Source organism: Hyla sarda, chromosome 4 (genome assembly GCF_029499605.1).
Source record: "Hyla sarda isolate aHylSar1 chromosome 4, aHylSar1.hap1, whole genome shotgun sequence".
NCBI classification, from domain to species: domain Eukaryota; kingdom Metazoa; phylum Chordata; class Amphibia; order Anura; family Hylidae; genus Hyla; species Hyla sarda.
This window is the reverse complement of record NC_079192.1, coordinates 406,246,758-406,261,806: the sequence shown is the minus strand read 5'-3', so window position 1 is coordinate 406,261,806 and position 15,049 is coordinate 406,246,758. Positions and strand designations below refer to the sequence as shown.

At 41.5% G+C, this 15,049-nt stretch overlaps 1 protein-coding gene across 3 annotated transcripts in view; it reads left to right on the top strand.

Annotated features, from left to right (window-relative positions):
• FGD4 (FYVE, RhoGEF and PH domain containing 4) overlaps window positions 1-15,049 on the top strand; it is a 166,472-nt gene that overhangs the window by 118,838 nt on the left and 32,585 nt on the right. For all 3 annotated transcript variants that reach the window (XM_056517522.1, XM_056517524.1, XM_056517523.1), the window contains exons 3-5: window positions 3,656-3,824; window positions 8,010-8,613; window positions 12,055-12,141. In XM_056517522.1, coding sequence (XP_056373497.1) covers window positions 3,656-3,824; window positions 8,010-8,613; window positions 12,055-12,141 — 860 coding nt within the window. The remainder of the gene's footprint in view (window positions 1-3,655; window positions 3,825-8,009; window positions 8,614-12,054; window positions 12,142-15,049) is intronic.

Genomic DNA, 15,049 nt, shown 5'->3' with positions numbered 1-15,049 from the left:
AAGCTGTGTGTGTAGTATGGCAGTATTATTAATGTTTGTTGATATGATGGCACTGGATATGTGTACAGTATGGCAGCATTATTAATGTTTACTGTATGGGGCCATTAATTATGTACACAGTATGGCAACATTATTTATGAGTACTCTATGGGGCCATTACTTATATACGTATATTAAAGTATGGTAGCATTATTTATGTGTACTATATGGAACCATTAGATATGTGCATTGCATGGCATTCTTAATAATGCGTACAGTAAGGGGACATTACATATGTGTACAGTATGGCAGTATTACCTATGTGTATTATACGGCGGCAGTAGAAAGGTAGTATTATTTATGGATACTATATGACACCATTAGATGTGTGCATTGTATGGCATTCTTAATAATGCGTACAGTAAGGGGACATTACATATGTGTACAGTATGGCAGTATTCCCTATGTGTATTATACGGCGGCAGTAATAAGGTAGTATTATTTATGTGTACTATATGACACCATTAGATGTGTGCATTGTATGGCATTCTTAAGGCGTACAGTAAGGGGACATTACATATGTGTACAGTATGGCAGTATTAACTATGCGTATTATATGGGGGCATTAGTAATGTATGTAGTAAGGTAGTAGTATTTATGTGTACTATATGGTGGCATTAGATATGCATTGTTTGGCATTATAATTTATGTGTATTGTATGGGGCTATTAAACTTGCAGTATGGCAGCATTATTTATATGTACTGTTTGGTGGCATAAGATATGTGCACAGTATGGCAGCATTGTTTAAGTGCACTCTGGTTTCACTAGATATATGCGCAGTATGGCAACATTATTTATGTGCTAAAAATGCTCATAGCTTGATAACATTATTTGTTTGATGGCTTAAGATAGGTGCACAGTATGGCAACATGATGCATGCGTACTGTAATGATGTAATGAGATATGTGCATGGTGTGGTAACATTGTGTATATATACTGTACGAAGGCATTAGATATTTGTATAGCCAGGAAATATTATTTGTGTGTACTATATAGCGGCATTAGATATGTGCATTGTATGGCAACATTATTTATGTGTCGTATATAGTGGCAACTTTTTTTATGTGTATTGTACAATGCCATTCGATACTTGTACAGTGTGGAAATATGTATGTGTACTATATAGTGACATAACATTTGTGCACAGTATAACAAAATTCTGCACTCTATGGTCATATTAGGTAGCTTTATTAATGTGCACAGTTTGGAAACATTGTGTATGTGTACTCTATGATGGCATTATTTATTTTCTTTACAATAATTTTCTTTACTATTGAGGTCTCAGGTGCGTCAACATTGTGTATGTGTAATGTGTCATGTCTTAAAGGGGTTATCCAGGAAAAATTTTTTTTTTTTTATAGATCAACTGCCTCCAGAAAGTTAAACAGATTTGTAAATGACTTCTATTAAGAGATCTTAATCCTTTCAGTACTTATGAACTGCTGAAGTTGAGTTGTTCTTTTCTGTCTAAGTGCTCTCTGATGACACGTGTCTCGGGAACTGTCCAGAGTAGAAGCAAATCCCCATAGCAAACCTATGTGCAGTTCCCGAGACAGACAGGGATGTCAGCAGAGAGCACTGTTTCCAGACAGAAAACAACAACTCAACTTCACCAGCTGATAATTATTGGAAGGATTAAGATTTTTTAATAGAAGTAATTTAAAAATCTGTTTAACATTCTGGAGCCAGTATATATATATATATATATATATATATATATATATTTAAAAAAAAGTGTTTTTCTTGGAATACCCCTTTTAAGAGATGTGCACATAATAGCAGCATTGTGTATGTGTACTCTATGATGGCATTATTTATTACTTTTACAATAGCGGCACCATTTAGTTCTCAGGTGCATATGCACCTATTATATGTGTAGAAAATTGAGTTTTCTCCAAGGTTATAATGTTTTTTTAAATCATTTTTAGCGCTTATAACTCACTGACCTTTATCGTAACACCTCCGACTATGTTTACCACGCAGATATTTCTGAATTATTATTCATAGTTGGTCCTGGGAGGGGTGCCATTTCCTCTGCCTGGCCTTTTTACCGACGTCTCTAGAAAGTGCTGGTGCAGCGCGGCCCATTTTATTGGCTGGTATGTTACTGTCGGGTGAAGGGATAACAGTTTCATTTGAGGTGTACAATAAATTTGTCGTCGGAGGCTTATCAAGAAAGGAAACCTGTCGAGACACCGTCTGGAGTTTAGTCAGGTTCACATTGAGGAACAGAATAGATGGCGCTCTCCTCATTACGTATTTATAAAAGAAAAGTGTCTGATCAGCCATTTGTTATCTGTTCCTAGGAAAGTTGGGTGACGGCTAATACATCCTTGCTTCGTGTTTTTATAAGGGACCCCTGCCCAGTTCTCTCAGGTCATGAATGGGTAGTCTACCTAGTAAGATAGTGAGACAGTGATATGTTGTCATGTTCCTTTATTACTGCCCTAGCTCAGCATGGTCTTCCTACCTAAACATTTTGGGAAAGGAAAAGCACAGCTCTTCAGGAGACTGGAAAAGCTGGGTGGCACGCAGTATGCGTGCCACCCAGCTTTTCCAGTTTCCTGAAGAGCATTGCTTTTCGTCTCCCACAATGTTTAGGTAGTAAGACCGGGCAACTCCGGGTACTGCATGCCACTCAGCTTTTCCAGTCTCCTGAAGCCCCAGCAGTGACAGGCTGCTTGTCTTCCCTTCACTCCCCACTGCAGCAGCGCTGCCATGTCCTCTCCCTGATACCACAATGATGTCTTCTCTCCCCCGACTCTTCTTTCAGCTTGCCATAAATAATTTTTTACCATGTGATCGCACTAACTATTCTCTGCACCTGCCTGCTGAACAGTTAAATCATACTGTACCTCAATCATGTTGGTCTGGCAGCAGGATGTTTAAAAGTTTCCAGGCCTGAGAGTAACGCAATCAGGAGATGTATCCTATAGTCCTATAGGCTTGCATGGGACTTCCTGTACATCTCATGATCACGCTACTCTCAGGCTGAGAAGATTGCCCGGGAGTTTTAAACATTCTGCTGCTGGACCAAACTCATGGTAAAGTATGATTTAACTGTCCTGGCTTCACTGTTTTTCTCTCAGGCTGCAAGGTTTGTCGATGCCGGGACATCCCTAAATTCTACTATATTTTTATTTATATAAGAAACACATGTACCAACTTTCATGGAAATATATCCAGCCGTATATACAGATATATACACATTGGTTGAGATTTTGTGTATACAGTTCAGTTTTGTGTATACAGCTCCTGTGTAGATCTATGTGTTCTTGTTTACTAAATACAGGCAAAGCTCGTTTAGTCTGATCATGAAGCAATTCTACCTTGCTTTTATGCCTTACTTATTGTGAACCTACCCGCATGTTAGGCACTGCCCAAGAGCTCATTGGATTAGGAAGGGCCACCCAGAAACTCCACTACATGTCTTTATATAGGTCAGAGCTTCTGTACAGCCTCCTATTAGCTCCCTATATACAGATTGAATCATGGTTTGATCTGTATGAAGTGAGCTCCCCCTAGTGGCAGTTAAAGGAAGACAGAATTGTATTATTCCCAATAATAGGCTCCATCAAGACGGCTAATACTGATTTTTTTTTTCATTTTCCACAGTGCCACCAAAGCCTGCAGACGTGCCCCCCTCTCCATCACCATACAAGAACCAAAACCCTAACTGGAGGACCTTTCCTCGGGGCCGTCCCAGGATGGATGACGGTACGCCCCCATCAGGGGAGAAGTCGAGCAAGATTTCAGATCTCATCAGCCGATTTGAAGGCAGCAGGTTATTATTTTTTTGATTCTTATGCTCAAAACTGAGCTGCTCTCCTTGTCTTCACTATTGCAGTATGGTTTCTACATTGTAGCAGTTAGTGGTAATCCTCATATTAAAGAAGGTCCTCCGCTTTGGACAATTGTTCATTTTGAGAAGGGTTCGCTGATAATAAGCAGATCACAAACTGTCCCCCCTACTGGGACCTCCAGAAATCAGCTGTATTCTGTAGGAAAACCTGGCAGTAAGTGTTCAATTTCCCTGCAGTGCCCCCACAGGGGAAAGTGAGCATTGCAGAGAGTCTATTCAAATGAATGGGATCTCTGTTTATATCAGGACAGGTCCTCCAGATAGAGAGACACTCCTTTGTAGCCAACATCGGATCACCTTTCCCCCATATACAATAAATTTAGGTTTTCTACACTCCACAGATTAGACATTTATTTTACTTTTTGTAAAAATCATGCGGCAGATGCGACATATTGTAACATCTAAGGCCCTTTTTTAGCGTCTCCATTACAGACACTATAATCCGACTTTCCTTAGAGCTACTACACCAAAATTAGACCTACATGAAACCATATAGAGAAAAAATGTATCACCTGCAATACCCCTTCTCGCCACAAATCTTCCCATAGACACCAATGCAACAGCGCCACCAGTTGTAACAGTTGATTCAAAACAGATATTCATCTTTGAACCCAAAGAACTCTGGGACTGATCAATGTTCTGAATTACCGGGCCCCTTCTTTAGATCAGTAAGACTGTCTCTTTAATGTGTTTATGGCAAGAATATAATTGCTACAATCCCTTTAAAGGGATATTCCAGTGGAAAACTTTTTTTTTTTTTTTTAATCAACTGGTGCCAGAAAGTTAAACAGATTTGTAAATTACTTCTAATAAAAAAATCTTAATCCTTCCAGCACTTATTAGCTGCTGAATACTACATAGGAAATGATTTTCTTTTTGGAAAACAGAGCTCTCTGCTGACATCATGACCACAGTGCTCTCTGCTGACATCTCTGTCCATTTTAGCAACTGTCCAGAGCAGCATATGTTTTCTATGGGGGTTTTCTCCTAATCTGGACAGTTCTCAAAGGGGTTCTCCACTTCCCTGTTTATTACTCCGGACGCTGTGTGTGGGCTTCCGCGTTCGAGGCCGCCCCCTCGTGACGTCACGCCCGCCCCTCAACAAAAGTCTATGGAAAGGGGGCGCGACCGCTGTAATAAACTTCTGGACGCTGCGAGCGGAGAGAGATGTCAGCAGAGAGCACTGTGCTCATGATGTCAGCAGAGAGCTCTGTGTTCCAAAAAGAAAAGAATTTCATCTGTAGCTCATAAGTACTGGAAGGATTAAGATTTTTTAAATAGAAGTAATTTAAAAATCTGGCACCAGTTGTTGCTAAAAAAAAAAAAAAAAAAGTTTTCCACCGGAGTACCCCTTTAAATCCTTGGACAATGGTCAAATACAGAGAATAGTGTCTGGCGCGTTTCGCACCTAGGTGCGAAACGCGTCAGCCACTATCTCTGTATGTGGCCATTAGAGATGAGCGAACTTACAGTAAATTCGATTCGTCACAAACTTCTCGGCTCGGCAGTTGATAACTTTTCCTGCCTAAATTAGTTCAGCTTTCAGGTGCTCCGGTGGGCTGGAAAAGGTGGATACAGTCCTAGGAGACTCTTTCCTTGGATTGTATCCACCTTTTCCAGCCCACCGGAGCACCTGAAAGCTGAACTAATTTACGCAGGAAAAGTCATCAACTGCCGAGCCGAGAAGTTCTTGACGAATCGAATTTACTGTAAGTTCGCTCATCTCTAGTGACCGTTGTCCAAGGATTGAATAAAGCAAGCTTTGGTTTTTATCTGCAAACCTTGGGTGCCGGACGCGCTTCTTTCTTCACGTAAAAAAAAAAAATAAAAAAAAAGTTTTCCACCGGAGTACCCCTTTAAATCCTTGGACAATGGTCAAATACAGAGATAGTGTCTGACGCGTTTCGCACCTTGGTGCGAAACGCGTCAGACACTATCTCTGTATTTGATCATTGTCCAAGGATTGAATAAAGCAAGCTTTGGTTTTTATCTGCAAACCTTGGGTGCCGGACGCGCTTCTTTCTTCACGTTAAAAATAAATAAATAAATAAATAAATAAATAAAAAAAAGTTTTCCACCGGAGTACCCCTTTAAGTCTCATAATTTAGGGCAGTGTTTTCCTAACAGTGTGCCTCCAGCTGTGGCAAAACTACAACTCCCGTCATGCCTGGACAGCCGTTGGCTGTCCAGGCATGATGGGAGTTGTGGTTTTGCCACAGCTGGAGGCACACTGTTTGGGAAGCACTGATTTATGGTGTCCATCTCCCATTGGCATGCCGCTCAGTCCTTCCTCTCCACATGTGGTGACATCTAGGTGAAGCTGAGGAAGGGAAGAGCCTGTGCCTTCCTCTGTGTCTTAGCACCTGGACACAGTGCGTTTCCTTTGTAGAAATGCTATTCCTGTGTGTCAGGGTGGGATGAATTATTTTAGGACACGCACGGACCTGGGGCTCCGTGCCAGAGAACTTAGCAGTGTGTGTGTTTTGTTACCATGTTACGAAATAAAATAGTCCATCGTTTGACTTCATAGCAGATCCGCCTGGATTAAGCCGAACGCATTTTTATCTTAGAAGTAAATCAATATGGCTACAGCGCCACTGCCGTCTGTGGGCAGAGTCTGGTACTGCAGCTCGTAGCCATTTCAGTGAATGCAATGCCAAAGACAGTCTGTGGTAGTAGTGGCGTAGCTATAGGTGTTGCAGAGGTTGTAATTGTGACCGGGCCCCTAAACTATGGACCCCACAGGGCCCCTCGCCACTTATTTATTTTTTTTTTTTTTTAAATCAACTTGTGCCAGAAAGTTAAACAGATTTGTAAATTACTTCTATTAAAAAAAAAATCTTAATCCTTCCAGTACTTATTAGCTGCTGAATACTACATAGGAAATTCTTTTCTTTTTGGAACACAGAGCAGAATATGTTTGCTATGGGGATTTTCTCCTGCTCTGGACAGTTCCTAAAATGGGCAGAGATGTCAGCAGAGAGCACTGTGGTCATGATGTCAGCAGAGAGCTCTGTAGTATTCAGCATGGGGCAGAGCGCTCCTGAATAGCTCTGCTGACCATAGAGGTAGGTGTGTAGTCATAGAATTACAGCCGTACAGTCCTCTCTACCTCCTCTAAGAGCTCATCTCTATGTCCTCTAGGCTACTGACATGAACTCACTTACTGCCCCCCCCCCCTAGACCACCAGAGAATCCAACATTAACCTGTTTTATTTCCTGGACCACCAGGGAATTCGGACATTTACCAGTTCACTGCCCTGGACCACCAGGGATTATGTCATTAACCTCTTCACTGCCTTGGACCTCGAGATTCTGACATTAACCCCTTCTCTTCCCTAAACTATTGCGGCCCTAGACCATCAGGCATTCTGACATTATTCCCTTCACTGCTCTAGACCACCAGGCATTCTGTCATTAATTAAAGGGATACTCCGGTGGAAAACTTTTATATATATATATATATATATATAAAACAAAAGGGCAACAGCACTCAAAAAGTCCAAACAATTTAAAGAAAAGGTGCAGGCAACCTGTAAAAGGATCAAGTCCAACGATCCATCCAAATGTAAAAGAAGGAAGATCAGGGCAGCACTCCAATGGTGTGAAAAAAAGATAAAATTTATTCCATCAAAACAATGTGCAAAACAGCAGCGGATCGAAACGTCGCTGCTGTTTTGCACATTGTTTTGATGGAATAAATGTTATCTTTTTTTCACACCATTGGAGTGCTGCCCTGATCTTCCTTCTTTTATATATATATATTTTTTTTTTTTTTAAATCAACTGGTGCCAGAAAGATCAAGAGATTTGTAAATTACTTCTAGTAAAAATATTAATCCTTCCAGTACTTATTAGCTGCTGAAAACTACAGAGGGAATTCTTATATTTCTGGAACACAGTGCTCTCTGCTGACATCTCTGTCCTTTTTAAGAACTGTCCAGAGTTGGAGAAAATCCCCATAGCAAACATATGCTGCTCTGGACAGTTCCTAAAATGGAAAGACATGTCAGCAGAGAGCACTGTACTTGTGATGTCAGCAGAGAGCACTGTGGCTGTATGTTATTTAAGCGATCATTGACACATTTTTTATGTTTGTGTTTTTTAGCCCAGCTGAGACCAGAAAAGAAAGTCCAGATCTGAATAATGGACCCACCCATAGGGTAATTCTCCAACCCAGGCCCTTTACCGAGCACCCGCTTCTCCTAAAACAAAGTGTAAGCGTGGAGATCAGTCAGGAAGAACCAAAACCACAGCAAAATGGCATAGTGGGCCCTGCCCCAGAGGACTATGCGGACAGCGACACATTACCATCTCCTGGGAATACGATGGAGACTGAATTAATTTCTTCTAAACCACCTTCTTCTAAAGTACCTCTACTTCCAAGGTCTCCTATTCATGGTCCAAGAGTCCCAACACCTCCAAAGTCTCCTAACAGAACTCAAGCCTCTGGGGCTCCGTATTCTCCACCCTTAGATACACAAGACTCTTCTAGAACATCAGAACCTTCCACCGAAGAAGCAATGGAGAACCACCTGAATGGGGAAGGACTCCAGACCTCTAAGGATAAATCTTTACCAGACAGTCACGAGGGTCTTATCAATGAGGGGTACCAAGAAACTGAACCCCCTAGTAGGACATCATCTGACGAGAACGATGGAGAAGGCAGCAATAGTATCAGGTCCGCGTCAAGTCAATCGGAAGAAGTCAAGGTACGTACAATGACCTTGTTGTCCACAGTGGAAGGAGTTTTCAGGGACGATGCTACATGATTTAGATTACAGACAATCAAACACGTTGTTTCCATTGTTCACCATTTTCCAAATCTCTGCTTGCTGTCAGTAAATGAAAACATTTTTACATCCAGAGGCAGGAGCCAGCACATACCTACCGCTTCTTCCAGCCAGCTGCGCTGCCCTAGAAAACCAGGGATGGCGTCTGACAATAAAGGGGCTATCCAGGATTACCTACTTTATTCCAGAAACAGCGCTACTCTAGATTCTATGTGGTATTGCAGCTCCTTTGAAGGAAATGGAGCCAAGTTGTAATACCTCACACAACCTGAGAACAGGAGTGGCGCTGTTTTTTTTTTTTAAAGAAGAAAGCAGCTATGTTTTTCCTATCCTTGATAACTCCTTTATACTTGGGATAACTAGGATGTTACTGTAAATCCTATACCTGTCCTCGCTTATGTGGCCGTTAGGGAACATGTCCAGGACCCCAAGTTTCACCACACACTAGCTATAGGACTAGATTCAGACTCTGGAATTTTCGGTGCAGCAGAGTCTTGTTGCTGGGATTCCGCTGCACAGTGCACACTGCGGAATTTCTGAGGCAGACGTTCTGGCGCTGAAACTTCACAGCCAAAAGAATGATCACGCCTGGAATACATTGGCCTTGATTTACTATTGTAAACCCGACATGTTTTGTCAGGTTGTGCGCCAGGTTGTGGTGCATTGCGGCATAAAATTCTGTCTGCGCCAGAAATGGAAAACCCGACCAACTCTCCATTTAACCTGAAAAAGGGGCGTGTCTGTCGGGGAAAAGAGGGTGTGGTCACAGAAAAGGGGCGTGTTCCCAACATTTTCACAAAATCCCAACATATTTACTAAGGTTTCCACAGAAAAAGTAGTGGATTTGAGCTGAGGGAAAACCCCACAGATCAGAGAATGTGTAAAAAAAAGAAAAATGTAGGGAAAAGTGCAAAATGTAGGGAAACCTTAGTAAATACCATAGAAAAAAAATTGTAGGAAATTAAAACCCACAAAGAAACCTACACAACACTTAGTAAATCAGGGCCATTATGTCTATGAGGACGGCAATGTACGTGCTCTCCTGTCAGCGCTGACCACACTCCGTCTGGAGATTCACTGCTGTTTCACACATCTGGGATGATCTGTACATAAAATCCGCACTGATTTCCGCATCCGGGTCCGCACATTTACACATGACAACCCATTTCCTATTGACTTTAATAGAAATGTCTACACAAAGCTAATGATCCTTCCTAAGACTTATACCGCCAATAGGTTTGCCACCTTTCTTGCAAAAATAAAAATACCGGCCATGCTAATTTGCATAATTAATTATATATGCGTGACATCACACGATACACATATGCGGGGGAAATTTTGTCCTATTCTGACCCCTGTAACGTTTTTATTTCTCCTTATGAGGGCTCATTTTTTGCGCCCCGGTCTGTAGTTTTTAACATTACCATTTTTGTTTTGATGGGACTTTTCGATAGCCTTATTTATTAAATTCAGGAGTTGCAGTTAGTTACTGACTACAACTCCCAGCATGCCCTGATACAGCCTGTAGCTCAAGCAGCTGCCCCAAACGAAAACTACAACTCCCAGCATGTTGGACTATATAGTAGTATATAGTATAGGTCAGTGTTTCCCAACCAGGGGGTGCCTCCAGCTGTTGCAAAACTACAACTCCCAGCATGTTGGACTATATAGTAGTATATAGTATAGGTCAGTGTTTCCCAACCAGGGGTGCCTCCAGCTATTGCAAAACTACAACTCCCAGCATGTTTGACTATATAGTAGTATATAGTATAGGTCAGCATTTACCAACCAGGAGTGCCTCCAGCTGTTGCGAAACTACAACTCCCAGCATGTTGGACCATATAGTAGTATATAGTATAGGTCAGCATTTACCAACCAGGGGTGCCTCCAGCTGTTGCAAAACTACAACTCTCAGCATGCCCGGACAGCCAACGGCTGTCCGAGCATGCTGGGAGTTGTAGTTTTGCAACAGCTGGAGGTGCTGTGGTTTTAAAACACTGTTCCGGGAGTTGGAGGATTGGTTGGATGAATACCGGCCATTGCATTGCCGGTATTTTTAGGGTGGCAAAAATACCGTCTATGTTGGTAAAATACCGGTCAGGTGGCAACCCTAACCACTATATACCGCAGCTACTGAGTTCCAAAATAAAAGTACCGCATAGTATACTTTTTTCAGTGTTACCCCTTTACATAGAGACACACAGGGGGGGGGGGGGGGGGTTTATCAAAACCTGTCCAGAGGAAAAGTTGCCCAGTTGCCCATAGCAACCAATCAGATTGCTTCTTTCATTTTTAACAAGGCCTCTGCAAAATGAAAGAAGCGATCTGATTGGTTGCTCTGGGCAACTTTTTTCCTTGCACAGGTTTTCATAAATCTCCCCCATTGTGAGGAGGAGCAGTTGCCCATAGCAACCAGACTCCAGCTTTCATTTTGCCGAAGCCTTTTTTAAAATGAAAGTTGGAATCTGGTTGCTATGGGCAACTGCTCCTCTGTATAAGGTTTGATTAATCTCCCCCATAGTACATCAAGTTCAACCAATGGAGGGGGGGACAGGGGTGTGGAATTTAAAATAAAAAACTTGTCCAAGGGACTAAAACTGAGCAGAATCTACTTGTCCCTCATAACAATCCACTTGTCCTGGTACAAAATAATTTTAACCCAAATAGTATGTAAATAAGGTCTTTTATTAATAAAAACCTGATAGGCAGGACCAGTATGTCACCCCATTAGGTGGATAGGGTCCCTGATAAGTAAGTCCGCCCCGTTAATGGAATACTGCAGTGCAAAATAACTGATCCTGACCGCTGGGATTCCTACTCTATAGGGATATCTGTACCCCGGGCTACGTGCTCTGGGGTAATTGTGTTTCATAATTAATCAGATCCCGGATTGTCCTTTTAGGGGACATTTGTGATTTTTCTTCACATATCCCACATTACTATATAACTACGCAGACGTCATACAGGACAGCGTGACGGCCTCAGTTGGTGCTATAACGTGGTCGTCCCTTTAGAAACACGATGTGGAAAGAATCTGATACAAATGACAAAAAGATGAATAGAATTTTTAACAACTAAACCTCCTGGTGAATTGTTATTGGAGATGGCGATGACCTTTAGGATGTGATTCATGGCTGTAGCAGACGCTACATTAATATAATCTCCTCCGCCTGGATGGGAGCGGAGTCATAAACAAGCACAATCAGAATTCCTGTGGCTTGTGGATCATTAGAAGAGCCAAGTAAATGTCACATGACCTCCTAATGGGGAAGCTGTTCTGCGATGGAGCAATGACTGTGTGTCCTGCTGTGGACGACCGGATCACGTCACATCATATAACGATACTTTCCATTATTCTAGGAGACAAATGAGCAGAAACTTCACAACATTGCCAATGAACTTCTGCAGACGGAACGGGCGTATGTCAGCAGGCTGGAACTTCTACAGGTGAGGATCTATGTTCGGTGGACGATAATATAACTACTATAATGCCGTCTACTATATACAAGAATATAACTACTATAATACTGCCTCCTATATACAAGAATATAACTACTATAATACTGCCTCCTATATACAAGAATATAACTACTATAATACTGACTACTATATACAAGAATATAAGTACTATAATACTGCTCCTATATACAAGAATATAACTACTATAATACTGCTCCTATATACAAGAATATAACTACTATAATACTGTCTCCTATATACAAGAATATAACTACTATAATGCCGTCTACTATATACAAGAATATAACTACTATAATACTGACTACTATATACAAGAATATAACTACTATAATACTGCTCCTATATACAAGAATATAACTACTATAATATTGCTCCTATATACAAGAATATATAACTACTATAATACTGACTACTATATACAAGAATATAACTACTATAATACTGCTCCTATATACAAGAATATAACTACTATAATACTGCTCCTATATACAAGAATATAACTACTATAATGCCGTCTACTATATACAAGAATATAACTACTATAACACTTCCTCCTATATACAAGAATATAACTACTATAATACTGCCTCTTATATACAAGAATATTACTACTATAATACCGCTCCTATATACAAGAATATAACTACTATAATACTGCTCCTATATACAAGAATATAACTACTATAATGTGGAGGGGAGATAGAGAGATAGGACCGCACCGCGGTCACCCACAATATCCGGGAGTGTGTACACTGTGACAGGGGATGTCGGAGGTATGGAGCGGGGTGGTGCAAAAAAGCAGGAGAAAACAATGTCCAAAATAGCAAATAGAGAAAAAGGTTTGCTTCTGCACTCACCCTTCTTGCGCTGCTTCACTGTGTCAATGAGTTAGTCCATGTACGGCCGGCCGCTGTACGGGAGATGATACGGAGAGATCGCTGCAGCCGGAGCTGAGCGGTGACAGCTACGAGCTCGTTTCGCGGTTAAAACCGCTTCTTCGGGCCTCACCTCGTGTCTGTCTGAGCGCATCCTTTATCTGGGCGCTCCTATGACGTCATCCTCGGTAGGAGGAGACTAGTGTTACCTGTTCAGGTACGTGGTTGACATTCACAAAAAATGTTTTCAAAGTGAATAAAAACAATGAAGTTGCAATAAGAATATAAAAATGTGTAAGGGGGGAGTGAGATAAATTCAAACAAAAGGGGAAATTTTATGTACACGTGGATTGCAGAATTGGTTTGTGTCAGTGTACGGGGCATCATACACTGGAGCTCACAGAAATACTGTAAGCTCATTGCGATCATTAAGCCCCAAAATGCCCATGGCATCGGTCTTAATGATCCAATGTGCCTCTCGCTGTCGGAGGACTTTCTCTCTGGCTGTGCCCCCGGTGGCTATTTTTTCTAAGCCGCAGAAAATCAGTGTTTTTTCATCACTGTTGTGGTGAGCCTTCATATGCTCGATAAGTCTGGCCGAGCCGATCCCTGTTTTAAGGGACCGTTTGTGTTCCCTGAATCTAGAAAAAAGGCAGCGTTTGGTGGACCCTATGTAATACCTTTTACAGGGACATAGGATCGCATATATGACCCATTCTGATATGCAGAAAATAAAGTCATGTATAGAGATGTCACAGTTTCCCAATTTTATGAAGGCGCCTCTGTACATCTGGGGGCAGTGAATACATGTCCCACATTTGTAGTTTCCTTTTAATTCATTTTTCGCCATCCAGTTCTCGCCAAGTTTTTTGCTGGAGAAAGAGGAGGAGACTAATTGGTTTTTCAGACTTTCGCTCCTGCGGAAAGTGACCAGCGGTTTTTTCATTGCGGCTTTTTGTAAGACAGGATCCCTTTCGAGAATGTGCCAATTATTGAGGAGAGCTTTTCTGATGACAGTGGCAAGAGGGTTATATTGAAAAGAAAAAACAAATCTCTGCTCTTCAATGTCTTTTTCCGTTTTAGCGGACGTGGCATGTTTTTTATTTTTCTTATATTTTTTGTTGATCAAGTCACTGCGGGGGATCTTTTTCACTCTCTCCAGAGCTTCTTTTAGTAACCTGGGAGGATAACCTCTTTCTTGGAATCTGCTGGTGAGTTCGTCGGCTTGTTTTATGAAACCTTCTTCTGTACTATTAATCTTTTTTATCCGGAGATATTGGCTGTATGGTAGAGCATTCTTTGTGTGCTGAGGATGATAGCTTTGGTAGTGGAGATAAGAGTTGGTGGCTGTCTCCTTTCTGTATCCTGTGGTTGTTATGTTGCCATCTCTAATGTGGATCTCTACGTCCAGAAATTCTATTTTTTCGGCTGAAAATTTACTGGTGAAGAACATGTTCATCCTGTTATGATTGTTGAGGTACTGCACAAACTCGTTGAATTCGGATTCTTAGCCTTCCCATGCAATAAACACATCGGCCACAAAGCGACTGTACAATTTAATGTGCCCGATATAAGGATTTTGTGAACTGTAGATGATCTTCTGCTCAAGTGCTGCCAAAAAAAGGTTTGCGAAGGTACATGCGACCGGAGTCCCCATCGCCGTACCTGTACGCTGGGAGTACCAATCCCCATCAAATGTAAAGCAATTGTTGGTGAGAATTAACTCCAAGCCCTCTTTCACAAAGTTAGTGTAAGCTTCACTTTTACCGGCGGTGATCAGGAAATCACCTATTACCCGGATACCCAATTCTTGTGGGATCAGGGTATAGAGGCTCTCTACATCAATGGTAACAGTTCCTGCAGAAATTAGAAAAAAGACTTATCCCCATACAAGCAGAAATTAAGGAAAGAAAAAAAGACAAATTTCTGCGGGATAAGATGGACTACGAAAATGACCGCATTTTCGAATGGAAACAGGACAGAGAACAGAAAAAAAGAAT